This window comes from Sorex fumeus, unplaced genomic scaffold (assembly GCF_029834395.1).
Source record: "Sorex fumeus unplaced genomic scaffold, SorFum_2.1 ptg000063l, whole genome shotgun sequence".
Taxonomy (NCBI): domain Eukaryota; kingdom Metazoa; phylum Chordata; class Mammalia; order Eulipotyphla; family Soricidae; genus Sorex; species Sorex fumeus.
This window is the reverse complement of record NW_026606120.1, coordinates 58,122,406-58,145,645: the sequence shown is the minus strand read 5'-3', so window position 1 is coordinate 58,145,645 and position 23,240 is coordinate 58,122,406. Positions and strand designations below refer to the sequence as shown.

The window sequence follows — 23,240 nt, the reverse complement described above, 5'->3', positions numbered from 1 at the left end:
AAAAACATTCTAGCTATTGTATATAGTGCAACAATAAACATTAGGGTGGATATAACTTCTTATATGCTTTTGTATTTAGATGGACATCTAAAAGTGGGATGTCTGGATCACCTAGTAGCTATCTTTCTAGGAAGCACCATACTGTTTTCCCAGATGATTGCACCTGAATGTGGCTCGAGTGATAGATCACATGCTTTGTATGTATGAGACTGTGGGTTTAATTCCTGTCACCAGATGACCCCTGAGCATCACTAAACTGACAATTCAGAAATAAACTCATATTTTTAAAATTTATTTTCTACAAATTTACTGAGAAAAGTCTATGGAGAAAGGGCTATGTTTTCAACAGATATTATAGGGATAATTGAATGTCCACGTAAGAAAATATTTTGATCCTATATTTACCATAAACTAAAGTGTGTTCAAACTATACTCCATAGACTTAAAAATTAGGCCTAAAACTAACTATAGCCTTAATGTTTGGGAAAAATGTAAAAAAAATCTTTACCACTCAGACTAGGTAAATATTTTTATGTGTTACACCAAAAGCTTCCTAAATTTGGTAAAAGAAAAAAAACAAGAACCTAAACTTTTAAAGACTTACTAAATTCCAAGAAGAATGAACACTAAGAGATCATAAGAGAACTCTAAGCTACATTATATTCAAGTTATCAGAAGCCAAATATGCAGAAAATCTTGAAAGCAGCAAGAAAGAAGCTACTTATTGTGTACAATGAATTTTCAATAAGTTTAACATCAGTTTTGTTTTGTTTTGTTTTTAACAGCAAGCTTAAAATCCAGAAGTGACATTTTTACTACTATCCTAGAGGCCAGGGGAAATGTAATCAAAATTCTATGTCTAGAAAAGCTATTCAAGAATGATTTGGATCTTGAAATGCTTTCATATATTAACCAAGTCTTATGACTTTATTATATTCAAATCTTTATTCTAGGATAGGTTTGGGGTTTTTTTGGTTTTGTTTTAAAACGGTCTATTGGAAAGTAGAAGGGAAAAGAAAAGAAACTCCCAGTCCTACGTATAGTCCAAAATACAGGACGAAGTTGATGGGTTTTTTTTTTAATTCATTGGGATTTTCTGCATAAATAAGCATCTCCTTTGTAAACAACAACAAAAATAACAAAAAAAAAACCTATATTTTATCATTTTCTTTGGATGTGGCATTATCTAGGGCTTTCAGTGCAATTTTAAATAAGAATGATAAAAAAGGAACTCTTTGCCTTGTTTCAAACTTGGGTGGAAATTATCACAAGTATCACCATTAAGTATGATATAATTAGTAAGTTTCACATTATTTTAAACCGATATTTTAAGAATATTTGAGAAAATTTAAGATTTTATTTTTGTTACAATATCTTTTCTTTCTTGTTGCTGACAATAAATAATTTGTACAACAACTCGGGGGGAAAGGGAAGCATGTAAAATAAGTCAAAGTAAAAATAAATTAGACTTCTTCAAGATTTAAAAAAATATCTGTTCATATAACAACATTGTCAGGAAAATAGAAGGGAAACCTGCAAAACGGAAAATATTATTTAGAAATCGTATGTCTGACAATAGTCAAGAAAACAGAGTAGAGCCTGACTAGTGGAAAAAATATCCCTGGAATATGTCTCTCTCATATTTTTCCTTTGTGAAAGCCTCTAAGGGCTGGGACGATAACGCAAAAGGCTGACAAATGCCTTACATGTGCTAGGACCCAATTTGATCCCTAGTGTCCAGGGGTGATCTGATAGCTGCCAGCACTGCTGGGCCTTAACATCGAACCATGCAATCTGTACCACCAAAGCCAAGAGCCTCCAGTAGTGGCCCCCAGACCTTCTAAGCACTGCTGCAGACAGCCCCCCCCAAAAAAAAACTTTAAAACGATAATTCATTTATATCTGTATGGTCATGTGTTTCATCAGTTTTTATCTGATGTACTGAATTTCTTTTGTGTGTACAGAGGATGGCTAGAACGAGAGAGCAGGTATGGTCTGCAGCCAGGACACAATTGGTTTATCATCTCCATGCAGTGGTGGCAGCAATGGAAAGAATACGTCAAATATGTGAGTAAGATTTCTGTTTATCCACATTTTTCACTAGTTTTTTTAACTTCATCAGATTCTGTGTGCTTACTAGCCAGTAATAGGATGTTTCAACCTAGATAAAAATTCGAAGACTAGGAAATGAATATGTTACTTGCTCTAGACCATACTCTATGTTTATACTTATACATAAATTTTCTCCCATGCACTATGCCTGTGAGAAAGGAAATTTGGCATGGTTTTGCTTGTATATATTCTGTATTTTATATTCCATAATACTTATGGAGTACTTGTGAAAAAGATAGTATTGTGCCCATTTTCACCCCCCTGGAACAAGAAGCTGAGATGTTCAGAATGAAACATAGGGACAGACTTTAAAGCCCATGATGTCTTGGTATCTCAGTGATATCATTAACATTCACTTTCTCAACTAAAAAGTTGAAGATTCTTTAGGATATAACTAAGTGGTTGAGCACTAGTTTTGCTTGTTTGAGGTCCTGGGTTTAATCTCCAGCAACCCCAAAAGAAAAAAGGAAAAAATATTGACAGTTTGGCAAGAAAAGTTAGTGTTCTATTCAATAAATGAAATTTTACATTACCGTTAGAGCTCAGCTTATAAGTAATACTGTGTAATTGCTCCTAGTCTTCCCATTGTTCATCAGTTTGCTTGAACAGGCCCAGTAACGTCTCCATTTTTTGAGACTTGTTGTTACTGTGTTTGGCATATTGAATACTCTTGGTAGCTTGCCAGGCTGAGAGGGGCAGAGGAATCGAACCTGGCTCGGCCAGGCTTGCTGCGCGCAAGGCAAACGCCCTACCGCTCTGCTATTGCTCCAGCACTAGTAAAGTTAAAAAAATGAATTCTCATTACTATTTGTAGCCTAATTTAATATAGAAAGAATTTAAAGAATTTCAGTTCAAAAACTAAAAAGACTAATGTACAGAAATCAGGTTTCTCTGTTTTTAGAGAATCAGTTGATTTACTGCCAGTTTGCAAAGGATAACTAGCCCAATTCTAATAATTTGATTCCTATTTTCTGTTTTTGTGTATCAAAATATTAATGTTAAGCTGTTTACATTTGATTCTACTCTTCTTTAGCACAGTCTAGTATATTTTTATATATAAAATATATTATTAGAAAAGATAGATTTTGGTATCACTGAAGAGGTAAAAGTGGGCAGATGACTTCAGAAACCTTGTGTGAACATTGAGGGATCCCAGGAGAACTCAGTGGCAAAAATGCCCGCCATGCACATCTGAGATTTGGAGTTCAGTCCTTGGCACTCATCATCCTATGCCAAATGATTCCGACAGTTCTGCCATTTGGGATCCCTGGCACCTCATTGAAGTGTTCCATATACAGTGCTCTGTACCAAGTATGTGTGACCTCTGTCATCACAGTAACAACAAAGGAGAAAAATAAAACAAGCGAAAGACCTTTAAAAGAAAAAGAGAGTGAAGAGAGTGAGGATATTGCGTAAAGTATGGCAGTTTGTTTTGAAATGATTTTTGTCTTCACATTCTTAGTTTTTCCCTAGAATAAATAGTTGTTAGTGTCTTACAGTCTACAGATTCCAGTAGCCATCTAGCTTTGTGAAAACAGAAAGCCATTACTTTCTGTTCCTGTAAGTACATGATAGAGGTCTTGTTTCTGGTACCTCTTCCCTTATAAACAAAGCACCTGATGGCTGGGAGCATGAACCCACTTGTTCCTGAGTGTTATTTCCTTTCTCCCATGCATTGAAAAAATTAGTGGAGGTTGGTAAGAGAGAGAAATAGACGAATGGATTCTGCACTTGAGTGTTATTTTCACCTCTCCCCACTGCCATTCTATATCACCATCTAGAATGTATCTATAAGATGCAGGCTTGAAAGTTACTTAAAATTAAGCCTTTGGGGGTATGGTGCCACCAGCAGGTCAGCCTGTACCTGTGAGGCGAGTGCATCAGCAGCCTGATGGTGCCTTCAGACTTCCAGATACCCCAAAATTGCTGCTGAGCCTTTGGCCAGACTCCAAAAACTTGGGGCAAAGTTTACCAAGAAAGTAAACAGCCAAAAGTTAGGTATGTGGGAGACACACCCACAAACCACCTTTGACTCAGCTATATAATTGGAGGCATGGCCTCTCTGGTTCCTGATCAAGCCGTTTAATGGCCATGATCCCAGAGACTCAGAAACAAATCTCGAAACCCAATGGCTTTTGGCAGAAATGCGTTCAGTCCCTGCAGTAGGTTACAGGCACTGGGCCACCCCAGGTGGGAATAAGTTTCGTGCCTTGGCCTGTTCCCCCTGGTGGCCCAGTGGCCGCCATCCTCCAGAGGCCACCAGACAGTCAGGTTTGGGCCCACAATGACGAGACACATGGGGCCTCACGGGATGGGGGTGGTGCCGGCCCTTTCCTCCCTATCCCAACAAGACCCCGAGTCGTTGCCCACGAATGGCCTCTCTGGCTCCTGATCAAGCTGCTTAACAGCCATGATCCCAGAGACTCAGAAACAAATCTTAAAACCCAGTGGCCTTTGGCAGAAATGCGTCTGAACCCCACAATAGGTTACTGTCACTGGGCTACTCCAGGGGAGAAAGGGTGCTGTCCCTCCATCTGCTCCCCCTTGGTGGCTCGGTGGCCGCCATCCTCCAGAGGTCATTGGACAGTCAGGATTGGGCCCGCAGTGACAAAACACACGGGGCCTCACGGGATGGGAGTGGAGCCGGCCCTTTCCATCCCACCCCAACAAGACCCCCAGTCGCTGCCCACGAACGGCCTTTCTGGCTCCTGATCAAGCTGCTTAATGGCCATGATCCAAGAGACTCAGGAACAAATCTCGGAACCCAGCAGGTTTTGGTGGAAATCCCTCCAGATTTAACTGTTAAAATTTCAGAATTTCAAAATCGTGCAGCCACTGCTGCAGGCATGCAACATCATATGTTATTCATAACCAGCAATAGAAAACAAATTGTCTACTGTTGCCTTTTCAGCAGATCTGAGTGTTGGGGTAAAATCCCAAATAATAATGGTGGGTCTGGTGTCAAGATATTGAATGTAATCAAAGTAGAGAGAGTAATGTGGAAATCATCTGCCCTACAGGTAGGGGGAGGGTGTGGGATGAGGATATACTGGGGTTTTTTGGGGGTGGAGAATGGGCACTGGTGAAGGTACAGGTGTTTCATTGTATGACCGAGACTTAAACCCAAAAGCTTTGTAACTGCTATCACGGTGATTCAATAAATAAAATTATAAAAAAACAGGATCACGTCATGGAGCAAAATTCCAGGTACTAATCTCAACCATTTCTGGGTGTTAGTCTCCCTTTTTGTTGCTTTATGTTCCCCAGATGAATGCAATCTTTCTGTGCCTATCCCTCTCTTTCTGACTCATTTCGCTTAACATGATACTTTCCATGTAGTACCACTTGTATGTAAATTTGAAAAGGAAGCTCAGATAGAGAAGAGAGCACCAAATAAAGGGTGTTGTGAGGACCCTCCCAGGGTGGGAGAAGCATGCTAAAAGTAGTCTATAGACCAAACATGATTGCCACTCAATGCCTCTCTTGCAAAACACAGTACCCAAAAGAAGAGAGAGAGAACAAGGGGGAATACCCTGCCACAGAGGCAGGGTGGGACGGGGGGATGGGGGGTGGGGGGGATGCTGGGACCTGTGGTGGTGGAGGATGGGCACTGGTGGAGGGATGGGTACTTGATCATTGTATAACTGAAACCCAAGCACAAAAATTTATAAGTCTATAACTGTACCTCATGGTGTTTCACTAATAAAAAAATTTAAAAAGTAAAAAAGAAAAAACCACGATCACGATAACGATCGTCCTGTTGTTCGTCAATTGCCTCGAGCAGGCACCAGTAACGTCTCCTTCGTCCTAACCCTGAGATTTTCAAAAGTGCCATATTCAAGGCTCTTTCAGGATTAGGACAATGAGACCCATCATTGTTACTGGTATTTGGCATATTGGGTACACCCCGGGGAGTTTGCTAGACTCTGCTGTGTGGGCAGGTCACATCTGGCAGCCTGCCAGGTTGTCCAAAGTAAGAATGAGATAGTAAGATGTCACGCGGCCTCAAATACGACCGCGTGCTTCTGGGAGCTGGGTTTTATAGTCTCTGGGTCTTGGCCATTGATGGAATTACACGGCACCAGGGGGCAATTGGTGGGTGTGACCCCTGCCTACTGGAAGATGGAGGATCTGGGTGGAGGATGTTCAGTCCCGATCCAAGCAGGCTTGGAGATCTCAGCCCCGGGACCCGCATGCCTTTGTTCCTCTGCAGGTACCTTCATGCGTGTGGAGAGTGGTCTCAGCATGGTTGTGGCTGGTTCTGGAGGTCTTCTGCTGCCGGGGCTCTGCTTGGGGCGGGGAGCGAAGCTCAATCCGCCCCCCCTCCAAGGGGCCCTGGCGAGGACATCCAGGCGCAGGGGCGGGAGACTTTGCGCTCTTCTCTTCTGGGAGCTTGGTTTTATAGTCTCTGGGTCTTGGCCATTGATGGAATTACAGCTGTTGATGGAATTTATAAAATTATAAAAAATGGGGGGGAAAAAGGTGGAGTTCATGCCCAATTCAATCAGCTAATCAATGGCTGAATAAATAGCAGTACTCCTACATAAAAAAAAATAAAAATAAAAAAATTTAAAAATTAAGCCTTAATAACTGTTGGGAAAAGCCTTGGAAGACTGTCCAAGTTCACACGGAGGGGCCAGAGAGATAGTAAAGGAGCTAAGTCACTTTGCCTTGCATGCAGCTGACCCCGGTTAGATCATTGGCACTGCATATAGTCCCCTGAGCTCTGCCAGAACTAGTCCCAAAAATTCTCAAAATTTTAAGGAATCGTTGATTTCAGAGAAAGAAAATTCTTAGCATGGATGATACTTTGTCTATCTTAAATTCAGTTTTCTTGAATATTCAAGTTTCTAAGATAATTGGTGATAGTTACAAATTCAGAAGTCAAACATAAACAAGATTCTTTACTGTATAGGGGCAGAACAAACCCTCATATCAAAGCAGTTAAAAAAGAAGTGTTGGGCTGGAGCGATATCTCAGCGGGTAGGGCCTTGCACGCGGCTGACCCAGGTTCGATTCCCAGCATCCCATAATGGTCCCCTGAGCACTGCCAGGGGTAACTCCTGAGTGCAGAGCCAGGAGTAACCCCTGTGCATCGCCGGGTGTGATCCAAAAAGCCAAAAAAAAAAAAAAATGTTGATTTTATTCATTAGACAAATGTAGGAAAATGAAAGATTAATTAACTGAAAAGCTACAAGGAGTAGAAGTAGTGACAAAATAAGGTAGAGAAGAGGAAAAAAAGAGGGACTCTAAGTAGCAATGAAAATTGCAGGTAGTACCAGACACAGAGAGCAGTAGATTCCTTGAATAACAAAGAAATCCAGACAAGGAAGATAGATCACTCAAGTTTAGAGCATTGAAAAAGAGCAGGGGGGGGGGCGGGGGGAAATGCCCATATTCTCTAACTCTATCGAGTATTATTTACCATGCCATGTTAAAAACTTATGATGCCCAGTGTGCAATCTCTGAGGACAAAGTTTGCTTCCTCTAAGAAGTTACCACAGTCTATGCCCAAGAGAGTTCAATGGGCTGAGTGCATGCTTTGAATGTGGTAGGCTATGTTTGACCCTTGACACCATAAACTCCCAAGTGTTGCTGAGAGGTCCCTTAATCACTGAGCCAGGCCAGCAGTAGTCCCAAAGTAATGCCCAAATATAGCCCCAAAATAAATAAACAAAAGTTATTATAAGCACTCTATTGCTAAATAATTGGAAAACTCAATCTTAAGAGGTTTTATACCTTGTAATGTTTTTACATTCTCTCTTTTTTTTTTTTTTTTGGCCAATGATACCTATAAATCTCAGCCTGTATTCTAAAGCTATTAAGAATAAGAAATACAATTAAAAATGGTCTTGTGTAAATTTTCTTAAGAGCCATAAGCTCCATTTAAAATGTCTAAACCCATTAATACATCTAAAATGCAATTCTCCTTGAAGTTCTGTTAAATACCACACTCAGAGAAATAATGAAATTATTTGCTCAAGTGTTAATTGTCTTCAAAATGTATTGCTACAGAGCAAAAAAGATATCTCAAAGGGCTGGAGTGCACACCACACTCAGAATATAGCCTCTGAGTACCACTGGCTGTGACCCAAAAATAAGAAATGAGTATATTCTTTGCGTTTTTGTTTTTATTTTTGTTGGGGGTGATTAATTCCTTGCTCTGTGGTTAGTAGTGATCCCCTGACAGTGCAAAGGGAACATACATAGTGCTAGGGATTGAACCAGGATGAGCCTTATCTAAGGCAAGTGCCTCAAGTCTTGTGCCTTCTCTCCAGCCCACTCAGTATTTGAAGCACATTACAAAATAAGCATGTGTATCAGAGGCCAAAAAGATAGTACAACAGATAGAGAGTACTTGCCTTTGCACACAGTTAACCCATGTCCGATTCCAGGCATCTCGTATAGTCTCCTGAGCACAGCTATTTGTGGTCCCCTGTTCCCCCCCCCCAAAAAAAATATGAAACTATAATCATTACTAGGACAGTGGTTATCATTTCTGACTTCATTAGTAGACTCACGGAGAGAGTTTTTAAGTGCAATATGTGTGATTCATTCCAAACCAAATAAATGAGAAAGCGTAATTGAAGAAGGAAAACTGAATTAATTTAAATAATGTCATTTGACTGAAAAATCTTTTGAAATCTAATTTGAATGTAATATATTTTTACATCATAGCATTACTTCAGAAAATCTATGAGATTTATGTTGTCTTTAAGAAGTATCTGTGCCAGGAGAGCTAACTCAAAGGACTGAATGTGTGCTGTGCCTTCAAGAGGCCCGGGTTTGAGCCCTGTCACCAGATGGTCCCCTGGACACTGCCTGAAGTCAAACCTCACACAGAGCCAGTAGTAGCTCCCAAGCATTACCCAATGTGGTTAAAATCCCCATCCTTCCTCCACAAAAATTATTTTTTGATCTTGGACTACACCTTAATCGTGTTCAGGGGTTACACCAAGTGGAGCTTGGGAGACCGTGTGAGGTGCCATGGGTTGAAGCTGGGTCAGCAGTGTGCAAGGGAAGTTCCTTGCTCACTGTACTATCTCTTTGGGGCCCCTAAAATAATTTGCTGTAGAATCCATTCCCTGAATTTCAAATATGGTTGATAATTTAAATTACTTGAACCTAAATTTGCATTTCCACTTTTTTGATCAGAAGTCATTGTGGTTCTATTTTTCTGAATCCATATAATAATTGACTTCTTTAGTGAATAATTCATTTTAAAATATGAATAACCTAAAATTTATATTTAATTTATTTATAGTTTCAGTTATCTGTATACTATGGCCATCCTTATTTTGGCAATATTTCCACTTAACACATTGAGGCTAGCTTGTACCTACTGGTGGCTCATACTTGCCTATAGCTTAATACAAATTTCAGCACCAGTATCAATGTTGTTAGTGTGTTTACATAAATATACCATTTTTACATAAATGTGTTCTATTTATTATTTTGCAATTTTGAATGATACATGGTAATGCTCCAGGGTTGCTCCTGATGGTACCTGGGGGACCAGGCAGGCTAGGGATTGAACTGGGTCGATCCCTGTATTATCTCTCTGGCCCTTTATATTAATGTATTTACTTATTTAGCAGAGAGCAAAGAAGGGCTTTTTTTTACTTGCACCAATTCAGGCATACAGTTCAATAATGGAGTACATGCTTTGCATGAATAATCATGGCCATAGATTGGATCCAGGTACCCTGCTTTCCAAAGATAATATTAAAATAAAAGGAAGCCCCAGCGCTTGTATTATGACTCAGTGAAGTATATGCCTCATATCTGTAACTCCCTTGGAACTTTCCAGAAACAGGTCAAAACAAAGATACCTTATTACTAAGGTTCAGCTAACTAGTGGTCGCTATTAGTAAGGAGCTTGCCTTGCATGCAGGCAAGCCACCATGTAGCACACCACACTTTGTTAAAAAGAGATGATCAAGTAATAAATTAGCCAGTACCAAACTTATAACCTTTCATTGAAATAATCAGAGGACTAAGAAAGATTTAAAGACGCTGGCAAGCCAAATAAATCATCCCAGGAAGATCGATCTCTGGGCTGATTTGGGAACGGGGCAGGCAGATTCCCCTTCCTGCTGGTTAGGTCCAGCACCCCAATCCACACCTGACAACCTCTGGCATATAAACAGCCCAGCTTCACAGATCCTGGGGTTCACAGCCACTCTTGGAGCCGCATCACCTCCAAATTTCACAGTACTGACAACCCAGCAGGAACACAGCAGATTTGTTGGGAAGGTTGCACTTAAGCCCATCAAGCTCAGTGAGCGAAAACAATAATAGAGGGTCAACCAGCACCAATTAGTCAAGTAAATTCTCAGACAATGACTATAGTAACAGTTAACACAAGTTGACTTTTATTGATCTATTTTCTGATAATTCCACTTGCCATTTTTTGTAACAAGCAACATGGAATAAGTTTGTAAGTGGTGTGGGTGGGAAACTGGGGACATTGGTGGAGGGAAGGTCAATCTAGTGGGGGAATTGATGTTAGAACATTTGAATGTATTGTGAACAACTTTATAAATTACAGTGTTTAAATTTTAAAAGCAAATCATAAAAAAATAGAGAGAGAGAACATTTTAGAGGGCTGGGGAGATAGCTCAAAGGGCTAGTGTAGCTGCTTTGCATGTAAGAAGCCCGGGTTCTATCCTTAGCACCTCAGGGTGCCCTGAGCAGCCTCTGAGCAACACAGAAGGAGTAGCTCCTGGACACCGTGAGGTATGAGCCAAAACCAAAATCGTTTTTAAAAACATAAGAAATATTTGAGTTTTTTTGGTTTGTTTTTGTTTTGTTTTTTGAGGGGGTACATGGTGGAGGGATACCCAGTGGTGCTCATCTGCTCAATGTCATAAATTGAACTGGGGTCAGCTGCATGCAAGGCAAGCTCCTTAACCCCTGTAGTATATCACCAACCCTTTTAAAATAAACATTTTAATTAAATGGCTATAGCGAACCACATTAATGTTGTCTCTTAATCTCTGTGATTTTATGGTTTTTAGGACACCAGTCCAGTTGTGATTGAGCCATCTTCTGTTCTGAACGGAGGAAAATACTCATTTGGAACAACCGTACATCATGTAGAGCAAAGCGAAGACAGACTTGGAGGAGGCAGCGTTAGTTACGGGAATGCCACAGAAGAGAAATTTTCAGACAATGTTTCTACTGCTTCTGAAGCCTCAGAAAGCACTGGCAGTGGTGAGTGTGATTTTTTTTTATACCATGGAGATTCTTTTTTAAAGAGTATACTCTTGGAAGTATAAATGGCAGGATATTGAGAATCAGACTTCCACTCACAGAAATAAGTTTGAATGACCATTGTTAAGTAAAAGAACCTTGAGGGCCTGGGAATGTCTACCGTGCTTGTATGAGGCTATGGTTTCCTTCCCTGACTTCTCCTCACATCTCTAAGTTCTATCCTCAGCATTGTTGCTGTGATCCCCAGCACTACAAGTGTGTATAATTCCTTGCACAGATACAACTAAGAAGTGGGGAGAGGAGGAGCCAGGGGGGCGGAGAGCATTCTTGAGTTTAGCAGTAGCTGCAAAGAGGAACTTTGTATATTCTATTTTGTTAGTCTTTCAGTTTAAAAATCTTTTCAGTCTTCTATGCTAAAGCAGCATCTCTGTGTTTCTATTAAATTACTTTGTCAATAAATATAGATTTGAGAGTACTTATTCTTTTTGTTTTATATTGCCCTGGCAGTGCTCAAGGGCTACTCCCAACTCTGTATAGGTATCTCTCTTGGTGCTCAGGGAATGTGTGGTGCCAGGAATCAAACCCAGGCCTCCTCCTTACAAAGCATGCACTCTCTGGCCCAGGAAGACTCTCCATGACCATAAACTTATATTTACTGGATTAAATACACCTATTATCATATTCTAACACACTTAATAAGAATCCACACGGTTTGTGGATTATTATGTTAAAATACTTAGAAAGAGGCAGATCAGATATTGCAGGAAGTAAAGTGCTTGTCTTGTATGTAGCTGTCCCTGGTTCAAATCCCCAGCACCACATAAGATCCTCCAAGCACCACCCAGGGTCACACTTGAGTGCAGAGCCAGGAATAGCCCCTAAGTACCACCAAATATGGTCCCCCCAAATAAAAATGTATATATGTGTGTATATAATTATAATTATATATAGATACATGTGTGTATATGAGAGAGAAAGAGAAGAGAGAAAGAAAATAATGTTTTTCCAGATTCCCTTTTTTTTTTTCTTGGAACTTAGTTCTGCATTTATGGAGATGCTTTAGGATTTTTGTGATCCACTAAATTGAGTTGATCCTTATTTTTTCACCTGTTAAATAGCAGGACTCTCCTCCTCTATATACTGTTGCTTGTTTTCATCTGTTGCTTGTTGCTGTGGCTGTACCAGCATTGCTCGGGCCACTGGGGTAGTCCCACTTCCAGCAGTGCTTGAGGTCCTAGCAGTGCCCCACACATAAAAGACATATGCTGCACTGCTTGAGCCACATACCCAGCCCATGGTAATCTGTCTGAGGTTGTGTGTTTTTCCTTTTTTCCTTATGTGTGGAGAAACTAGACAAATGAGACAAAACTAGCATTTCTCTACAAAACTCTTTGTAGAACCTACTGCCTATTTTTCTTTACCCATCTGATAGAGAAGGACTCTCTGATCATATTTGGAGGGTTTTATTGTTTTTGGTTTGGGGGGAGCCACTCTTGACAGTGCTCAGGGCTTACTTCTGGCTATGTGCTCAGGGATCATATGGTGTTCTGGAGATTGAGCCTGGGTCGATCACAAGCAAGGCAAACATCCTACTTGTTATACTATCTCTCTGGCCCCTCTGATCAATTTTTGTTTGGTTGGTTTTTGGCCACCATTGGGGCTCATGGTCCCAGATAGAAGGTTGAAAAGTGATTTAAGGCTAAAATGTTTACCTGATAGTATATTTTCTTCCTTTCATCTTAGAGGACATAATTTATTACTGTGTGAATTATTAGATATTATAGAAGAGTGATCAGATGCTCATTTGGTGAACCATTTTTAAATATTTTATTTTGCCTAGTCTTATACTAAGTATTGCTCAGAAAGTAATACATCTATATTTCCTATTTATTACAATATAACACTTGGCTTCTATGCCAGTAGAATTAACCTAATTCATGGACAATGAGCTCTTATCTTTAATCATATGTATTAATATGAGGAACAAAGAGATTTCATCCTTCTTTTCTTTATAGGCTTTCTGTATTCTACCACACCAGGGACAGATTTGTGCTTTGCCCGACAACATAACACTTCTGACAATAACAACCAGTGTTTGGTAGGAGCCAATGGGAATATTTTGTTGCACCTCAATCCTCAGAAACCAGGTGCTATTGATAATCAACCACTAGTAACTCAAGAACCAGTAAAGGTAAATAATTTGACATCTCCTTAAAGTCATTCTATCTAAAATTGCTAATAAATGTTCTTAGATAATTTGTTTTTATTGTTTGTTTTGATTTGGGGCCTACAACTGGCTGTGCTCAGGGCTTATTCCTGGCTCTGCACTCAGGGATCATTTCTGGTGGGCTTGGGGATCCATATGGGATACTAGAGATGCTGGGGATCAAATACAATGCAGGTCAGCTGTGTGCAAAGCAAGTGCCCTACCCACTGTACTATCTCTCTGGGCACCCATTCTAGATATTTTAGAACATGGCAGTGATTTATTTAATTAACCATTTGTAGATGGAAATTTCTTTGCTTAGTACATTTCTATGAGACCATTTTATGATTTAGTATTTCATAGAAGCGGTATTGAGATCCTTGGAAATACTATTCTTACAAAGCCACTGTGTAAATGTTGTATCACATATATAATAGATATCACATTTTTTGGGGGTGGGGGGCGTGTTAGGTCTATACCCACTAGTGCTCGGGATATTCCTAGTTCTCTGCTCAGGAGTAACCCTGGTAGTGCTCAGGGGACCACATGTGATGGCAGGAATTTCAACTAGGATTGCGGCAGTGAAAGTCAAATGCTTTACCTTCTGTACTGTCTCTCTGGCCCTCCCAAATTTGAGATGGAGGGGGTGGCCACACCCAGTGGTGCTCAGGGGCTGCTCTGGTTCAGTGCTCAGAGGTTGTTCCCTGCAATGCTCAGGTAACAATGCAATGCCAGGTATCAAACTTGGCCTCCTGCATGTAAAGCATGTGCTCTGGTCCTTTGCACTATCTCCCAATGCTCCAAAATATTCTTTTACTGTTTGACTAAACTGGAAAAACCAGTCTTATTTACAAATGCTCCAGTTATTTTTTAAATTATTTGTCTTGTTGTTACTGTGTCTGGCATATCGAATACTCTCGGTAGCTTGCCGGGCTCTCCGAGAGGGTAGAGGAATCGAACTCGGGTCGGCCATGTTGGCTGCATGCAAGGCAGACGCCTTACCCGCTGTGCTATTTGTCTTGAATTTCTTATTTTCTCCCTTTTTTGAAAGTTAAAATTGCAATATCTAAAACAGTTTTTATAGGGGCACACTCAGCAGTGCTGTGGCGCCAGGCTTTCTCCTGGTAGTGCTCTGAGGCCCACTTAGTGCCAGGGATCAGATTCATTCTAGCATGTGCTCTACCACTTAAGTCCCATTCTTACTCCTTAAAATCTGTCTTAGTGGGGGTGAAGAAATTCTCAGTAACTTGAAACTGAGTAGTAACATGTGTTTGTTCTCCTGTGTCTAGGTTTTGTTAAAACACCAGAGACTATTATATTAAAAATCAACATTTACATTCCATTCTTTTTAAGGCAACATCATTAACACTAGAAGGAGGACGATTGAAACGAACACCACAGCTGATCCACGGAAGAGATTATGAAATGGTTCCAGAGCCTGTGTGGAGAGCACTTTATCATTGGTATGGAGCAAACCTGGCACTCCCTAGACCTGTAAGTATATCCAAGAGTGCCTTATAGAGGAGCAATCATAGATAGCCTTTTAATACTTTCTTATATGAACCTCACTATTCACAAATTAGTTTTTGCTTATCATAGCAGAGTACTCAGCATCTATTCAAATTATTGGTCCTTTTACATTCATTCAGTTCATTAATTCTTTTATTAAATGTTGAAAGCACTCTAGATACCAATGATATGCCTTTGGTAGCACTGCTAGAAAAAGGTAGTTTATAGAGAAAGAATAATCACTGAATTAAAACAAAGTTAAGGAATTATGAGGCTGGGCTATAAAATAAATCATCTACATAAATGCAGAAATCCATTAGATAATGCAGGACTTAGACTGAAGCAGGAGGTTGGGAACCAATGCCCAAAAAGTTCAGTGAGTATAGGAGAGGTAGTGCAGGTGTTACGTCCGAAACTGTTATTCCCATTAATCACACAGACATCCAGTTATGATCTGGGATTATCTCATAGCCATTGTTGGGGTTTTGTAGTATGTCTTTTTGAAGGAGGAATATGTCTATAAAAGATCATAAAATGTGATAATAAGAAATTAAGCCTAGTGAATTATGCTTTTTTTTGTTTGTTTTTGTTTTGTTTTTTTGCCTTTAGGTTTTTTGTTTTTTAGGGGCTATACCCACAGTACTCAGGGCTTACTCTTGGCTCTCTGCCCATAGATCACCTCTGGTGGGGCTTGGGAGGAATCATTCATGGCGGGCTTGGCGGACCATATGGGCTGCTGGGTATTAAACCTAGAATAGAGGGATGTAAAGCAGATGCCTTACCCATTGTACACTCTCTCCAGCCCTGTGCTTTTTGCCTTTAGTATGGGTCCAGTATGGGTCATTTAGAGCCATGGTGTTTTTTTTTTAATTTTTATTAGTGAGACACCATGAGGTACAGTTGTAGACTTACAAATTTTTGTGCTTGGGTTTCAATTATACAATGATCAAATACCCATCCCTCCACCAGTGCCTATTTCCCACCACCACGAATCCCAGTATCCCTCCCATCCCATCCTGCCTCTGTGACAGGGCATTCCCTTTTGTTCTCTCTCTCCTATTGGGTGTTGTGGTTTGCAAAAGAGGCAATGAGTGGCAATCATGTTTGGTCTATAGTCTACTTTCAGCATGCTTTTCCCTTTCTGGGAGGATCCTCCCAACACCCTTTATTTGGTGCTCCCTTCTCTATCTGAGCTCCTTTTCCCCTAGCATGTGTGACTGGCCTCCAAGCCATGGAGAAATTCCTGGTACTAATCTCAGCCATTCTTGGGTGTTAGTCTCCTATTTTGTTACTTTATGTTCCCGAGATGAATGCAGTCTTTTTATGTCTATCACTCTCTTTCTGACTCATTTCAATTAACACGATACTTTCCATGTAGTACCACTTGTATGTAAATTTCATGACTTCATCTTTTCTAACAGCTACATAGTACTCCTTTGTATAAATGTACCAAAGTTTTTTTAACCAGTCATCTGTTCTCGGGCACTCAGGTTTTTTCCAGATTCTGGCTATTGTAAAGAGTGCTGCATTGAACAGAAAACTGCAGATGTCACTTCGACTATACTTTTTTGCCTCTCTGGGATATATTCCCAGGAGTGGTATTGCTGGGTCAAATGGGAGCTCAATTTCTAATTTTTTGAGAATCGTCCATACTGTTTTCCAAAAGGGTTGAACCAGTCGGCATTCCCACCAGCAGTGAAGGAGGGTCCCTTTCTCGCCACATCCGCGCCAGCACCGGTTGCTTTTGTTCTTCTGGATGTGGGCCAGTCTCTGTGGTGTGAAATGATATCTCATTGTGGTTTTGATCTGCATCTCTCTGATGATTAATGATGTGGAGCATTTTCTCATGTGCCTGTTAGCCATTCGAATTTCTTCTTTGAGAAAGTTTCTATTCATTTCATCACCCCATTTTTTGATGGGGTTGGATGTTTTCTTCTTGTGGAGTTCAACCAGTACTTTGTATGTCCTTGATATCAACCCTTTGTCGGATGTGTATTCGGTGAATATTCTTTCCCATGGACTGATGCTGGTCTGTAGGTGTAAAAGAATTAGAAAACCACTGTTGGAGATTATAAGCAAAATACATTAAAATTACTTAAGTACTTGAAGTTTGTATAATCAAAATATTAATTATAATACATCATATTTGTTGAGGGCCGGAGTGATAGAGCAGGTAGGGCATTTCCTTTGCATGCGGCCATCCCGTGTTCAATCCCCAGCGCCCTATATGGTACTCTAAGCCCACCAGTAGTAATTTCTGAGTATACAGCCAGGAGGAACCTACGAGAGAGGGAAAAAGTATTTTTTCCCCAAGCCCACTATCAGTGAAAAAGTGATCCCTAAGTGAAAAAAGCTAGGAGTGCTGATCAGTGCTGGGTGTGTCCCTCAAAAAAAAAAACAAGAGAGATAGAGAGAGAGGGAAGGAGGGAGGGAGGGAGGGAGGGAGGAATTGGGGGGGAGAAAGAGAAAGAAGGGAGGGAGGGAGAGGGAGAGATCAGTTTAACTTGGGATCAGGAATTAAAGTTTGTTTTTGTTGACTCCAAAGGTTCCTACTGTATTTGGCATGAAAACTCCTAGCTAGATAGAACAATATAAATATATGTGTATATAACTATTTTGGTATAAAACTTTCCTAACAATTTATTCTTATATATTTATTGATATAGGCAGGTGGCTTTATGAATTGGCTTTATGAATTGAATCATTTTTATATCTGGTGATTTATGATCTATTTTTTTAAAAGTTATTTCAACATTTCAACTCAGAAATGCACTATTTTCTTACTTTGGGGGACTCTTCTCCCTCACCCCCGATATTTCCTCAATAAAATAATTTACTTTGAAAAATGAATAGGGTCCAAGGAGATAGCTAACAGGGCTGAATTGTACACTTTGTATGTGGAGACCTGTGTTCAATCCAGGTGCATCGTTCCCCAACCATGTCAGGAGAGACCTCCAAACACTACCAGGCGTGAGCCACCTATCCCCACAAAAAAACCCAACAATTGAATAAATGAGATTACTTTAGGTGCTATTATCAATAGTACAAATACCTTGGCTAATTTCAATCTGCTATTATTTTTAATAAATATATTGTGTTTATATATACTAAATGCATATATGCATGCATGTACACATATATAAACGTTATCCATCATTTATCATTTGAAGGTCAATTTGCCCTTGTAGTTGTTTAAAGCAATTTATTGGTGGGGTCCAGAGTGGTTGTAGCAAGTGGAGCACTTGTTTGTCTTTTACATGGCCAGCCTGGCTTTGATCCCCATGTGCTTCCCTGAGCCTGCCAGGTACAATGATTCCTGGAAGTAGAGCCAGAGATAACCCCTGAGCACTGCCAAGTCTTTTCCCCCAACTCCCCCAGAAATCAAATTTATTAACTTATGATTTGTTCCTGAAATTAATTATCTTGAAAGGCTTGCTACAAAAATTCAAGATAATTTTTACTGACCAAAACTTACTTGGAAAAATGTGAGGGGGCGAGAAGGAAAGGAATACTTATTCAAGAGAGTACATAAGTTTGAAGAGCAAGCCTCTGCCGGAGATGTTTTTATGTAGCCTGACATCTGTCAACTACAGTAGTTGAACTATTCATCTTTCTGGGGGAAAAAATCATATAAAACTGAATAACAGTTGACTTTGCAACTGTCAGAAAAGGTCTAGAAGAGGTCAAACAGTTTTTTTCTCTCAGTAATCTCAGAGGAAGAAGATGGCAAGGAAAGTCTGGTTTACTGTTTGCCATTTAAACAGGAGTTGAAAAGACTCCCAGATGAAACCTTTCATGTACTTTCCTGTAGCAGCACTTCCCAACTTGTTCCCAACCATGCCCTGTGCTGTACAAATCCAGGGGACTGTTAGTAGACTCCAGGGCAACAGGGAAAGATGGCCACTTTGGGTTTTTGCATAAATGATTAGTATTTTGTTTTTATTTTTTTTTTCTAGAAAAGGTGCAATCAGCCAAATTAGTTTGGGAACCTCTGTAATAACGTGTTACAATATATTGAATTGTTTTATGAAAGAGTCCCAGTGTTTAGAGAGATAGTACAGAGATTAAGGTGATTGCCTTGCATGCCACCAATCTCTATATGATCCCTGAGCACAGAACCAAGAGTAAGTCCTAATCATCCTCCTGCTCTCCCAGAAGAAAAAGAAAAAATAAATCCTAAAGGTTTGATTTAGGTATAAAGCTTTCTCAACATTTTAGTGTAAAGATTTATCTCAGAAGTTGCCAGGTTTTGTTACAGTATCACTTTATATCTTTAAAAAAAAAAAAACAGGTTATCAAGAATAGCAAGACAGAGATCCCAGAGCTGGAATTATTTCCTCGATATCTTCTCTTCCTAAGACAGCAGCCTGCCACTCGGACACAACAGTCTAACATCTGGGTGAATATGGGTATGATGAGCCTGAGAATGTTTCCTCAGCATTTACCAAGAGGTAACTTAAGAATGCAGCAAGAATACCATGCATTTTTGTAAAAAAATAATACATAAATGCCAAGTCACTCAAAAGCCACTGTATTAATGCATACTCCCATCTGGTCTTATACAGAATCACTGTGGGGGCTTAGATCTATGGTCATGCGCAAGACTAGATGGGTTAGAAGAAAATTTAAGCAGCAAATTTATACATATAAAAATATTATGGACTGGAGAGATAGTAAAAGCAGACAGAGTGCTTGCCTTGCATGTGACTCACCTAGGCTCAATCCCCAGCACCCCATATTGTCCTGCTGAAAGGGATCCCTGAGCACAGAGTCAGGAGTAAGCCCAAAAACAAACCAAAAGGGCAAAAATAAAAAGATAATGAAATGTTATATTCTTTATTTTTTTAAAACAAACTTTTTTTAAATAATAAATTAGGGCCGGAGCAATAGTACAGCGGGTAGGATGCCTGCCTTGCATGCGACTGACCCAAGTTCAATCTCTGGCATCTCATATAGCTCTCAAGCACTGCCTGGAGTAATTTCTGAATGCAGAGCTAGGAGTAGCCCCTGAGCATCGCCAGATATGGCCCCAAAATAAAAATAAATAAATAATTTACTTAATCTAAGTTATACTCTGCTAGTTGATGATTTGTCTGAATTCATATTAAATTTGAATTCATATTCAAATCTATATTCAGATTTCTAAGAAATAATGTATTTATCAATATCATCTGTTTTGTTTGTTTGAGGGCAGGGGTCATTGCAAAATATGATATATTTTTCATGCTAAGTCCAAGGAGCCTTTAGAGAGGCAGGTAGTGCAGAGAAAAAGATTTTTTTTTTTTAATCATTTAAAGTAAATGTGCTGGGGCTGGAGCGATAGCTCAGCAGGTAGGGCGTTTGCCTTGCACGTGGCTGACCCGGGTTCGATTCCCAGCATTCCATATGGTCCCCTGAGCCAGGAGTAATTCCTGATTTCAGAGCCAGGAGTAACCCCTGTGCATTGCCAAGTGTGACCCAAAAAGAAAGGAAGGAAGGAAGGAAGGAAGGAAGGAAGGAAGGAAGGAAGGAAGGAAGGAAGGAAGGAAAGAAAGAAAGATGTGCTTTGCAAAGCATCAAGCCTATCAAAGTGACATAAAAGTCCCCATTTTTAAACTATTACGTGCAAAAGGGTTTTCTTTTTTTCCTCAATGTGATTAAATTTTATTGATGGGCAGGACTTGCACTGTGCTTTTTGCCTCGCAAATGTTAGAAATTGAATTAGAATTTAGTGTGCATGTACTACCCATGACCTCAGACCAACCCAGTAAGTATCATTTCTTCAAAATTGAATAGAGGTAATTTTATATCTTCCTTAAAAGTGATAGTTAGATAGTTAGATAGTATAAGGAAATACTTACACACGACTGTTTGGTAAGAATTAGCAAATTAGTGGCTTCTGCCTAACCAAACTTTGTCTTTGGGGAAGATATAATCTCTTTAAGACTGTCTTGATTAATTTGCCTTTAAATAAGTATTAGCCTTGCTTTCACACACCCATAGTACATATCTTTTTCAATTTTCTTTGAAAGATAACATGCGAGGCAAGATGTGTTGTTGCACTTTTAGTAAGTATTCTTTCTAACTCTTGTGCTGATCCTAGATTTTTGCTGCTTCTGTAAATTTCACTAGATTTGTCAGTGCTATTCAAAAACTCAAAATTATATATAATAAGTGGCTGCCTGCTATATGAGCTTTGCTATAAAAACTATAGAATTCAAATAAAAATTTTATGTGGCTTAAGACAATAGAAATTGACTTGGAAACTATACTTGCAAATATTTCTGAATCCTAGAACTAGGTAGTTGTGTTCCAAATTTGTCTTAATTTGAAATTTTATTCTTTACTAATTAGTTCTGAAATCAACCATTAATCATTTGAAGTTTATAAAAATATGCTTTCTTGCTGTAATCTTATAACTAATCCTCTGATGTTTAATTAGATAAATTTGCTCATTTGTTTTCTTTTAGGAATTATCCTGGCTTGCTGTTAGTAAAAAATTTGCTTTGCTGTTTGTTAAAAAATTGATCGTGGTGGGGTTTTGTTTTGTCATAATAGTGTACTGTACATCTTTCTCATTGCTTGGTTTATTAGAGTTATTTCCTGGACTTTTTATTCCTTTTAAAATGACAGATAAACAAATTGCCACAGTTATAATGGTTATTGCCACAGGATGATCCTAGCCCTTTTAATAGATAAAATTATAAAAGTAACTTTCTTAGATGATTTTCAGTCTATCTTAAATAAGTGCATTTCTTTTGGAAGTTCTAAAAACCAGACAGTGCTAATATTTTTCCTTGCTTTGTTTAATAGATAAAGTCTCACTTAAAAATAAATTTATTGGAAGGGAGGGCCTTGGAGAGATTTCAAGCGCCCAACCTGAGTTCAGTCCCTGGCATCCCATACAGTTCCCCAAGTACTACCAGGAGTAATTCCTGAGTGTGCAGAGCCAGTGTAACCACGGAGCATTACTGGTTGTGACCCAAAACCTTTAAAAAAAAATGCCAAACATATTTAATGAAAGGAAAAAGTGAAGTTACCAGTGAAAGGGTAGAATACTACCTAGAATGTATTCATGTACATAGATATTGTTAAATATATTTTAGTATTAGATGGCTCAATAAACTAAATTACCATAGGTGGAATTGGCCCTTTCTTGAGGGAGCAGTATCTGGGATCAAACCCAACCTACACTCTCCCAGTTAACCACATTCCTTCACCAGAGATGGCCATTTTCAGCTACAACTTTTATGTGATGTTTGATTGAATAGTGAACCAAGCAGATTCTATTAGACCTGTCATTATTTCCATATTCTCTTATTTAATCTCCTACCTTTTGAAAGTATATGGTTAAACTTACTTTCTCACTTTTCCATCCTTTTGAAGTAACAGGTATGTTTTGTTTGTTTTTTATTTCAGCCTTAAATACTTCATGTCTTCTGTCTTCTTTTTGGTCTGATAAGCCTTGCTACCTTTCAGTAGGGTAAATTTTTCTATCATGGGAAGCTTCTTGACTTCATTATTTTTATTTTATTAACTTTTGGGCTCTGCCTGACTGTGCTAGGGCTTACTCCTGGCTCTGCACTCAACAGGTTTCAGGGAACTATATGGGGATTCTAACTGGGCCATACTGTGCTGTCTCTAGGCCCCTGTTTGGAGGCCAGGGAGATAGCTCCAGTGGCTAGTGCATACACTGTGTAGGGCAGAGACCCAGATTTGGTCTCCCACACCACATTGTTCTCTCAACACTGCCTGGAAGCAAACCCCTAACAGTTAGCCAAAAGTAGCCCCTGAGCACTACTAGGTGTGGCCAAAAACCAAATAATAATGATAATAATAATAATAATAAAGCTCTGTTTGGCCATGACAAGTCTGCCTACACAGAATTTTAAGTAAATTTTTTGTGTGTAATTATAATTATGTCAGATTCTTGAAGTCATATAGTAACTAAGAAATTAGTACTACAAAAACAGTTTATTTTAAGGAAGTGGATCAGGCAAATTCATTTATCTGCGAAATTCAAATCCAGGCTCATTTTATCTTCCCCATTCTTACACTGAGTTTTGATTTGGGTATTTGGTGTGAGCCTACTGGGGGTGGCCAAGATACTAATGTAAATAGTGATTATTGACACTCTTCATGAGATCCAAATACTGACACTGGTATTTTGTTTTGGTATTTATGATCTTTTTTCCTCTTCCTTTCAAAATTAAGACTC

General features: G+C 39.4%; 1 protein-coding gene across 2 annotated transcripts in view; it reads left to right on the top strand.

Annotated features, from left to right (window-relative positions):
• The window catches only part of USP32 (ubiquitin specific peptidase 32), a 192,907-nt gene that overhangs the window by 128,564 nt on the left and 41,103 nt on the right, over window positions 1-23,240 (top strand). Inside the window, exons 12-16 of one of the 2 annotated variants that reach the window (XM_056126699.1) lie at window positions 1,965-2,067; window positions 11,133-11,328; window positions 13,344-13,519; window positions 14,888-15,028; window positions 19,335-19,494. In XM_056126699.1, the coding sequence (XP_055982674.1) occupies window positions 1,965-2,067; window positions 11,133-11,328; window positions 13,344-13,519; window positions 14,888-15,028; window positions 19,335-19,494 (776 nt within the window). The remainder of the gene's footprint in view (window positions 1-1,964; window positions 2,068-11,132; window positions 11,329-13,343; window positions 13,520-14,887; window positions 15,029-19,334; window positions 19,495-23,240) is intronic. The other variant, XM_056126700.1, reaches the window with a different exon arrangement.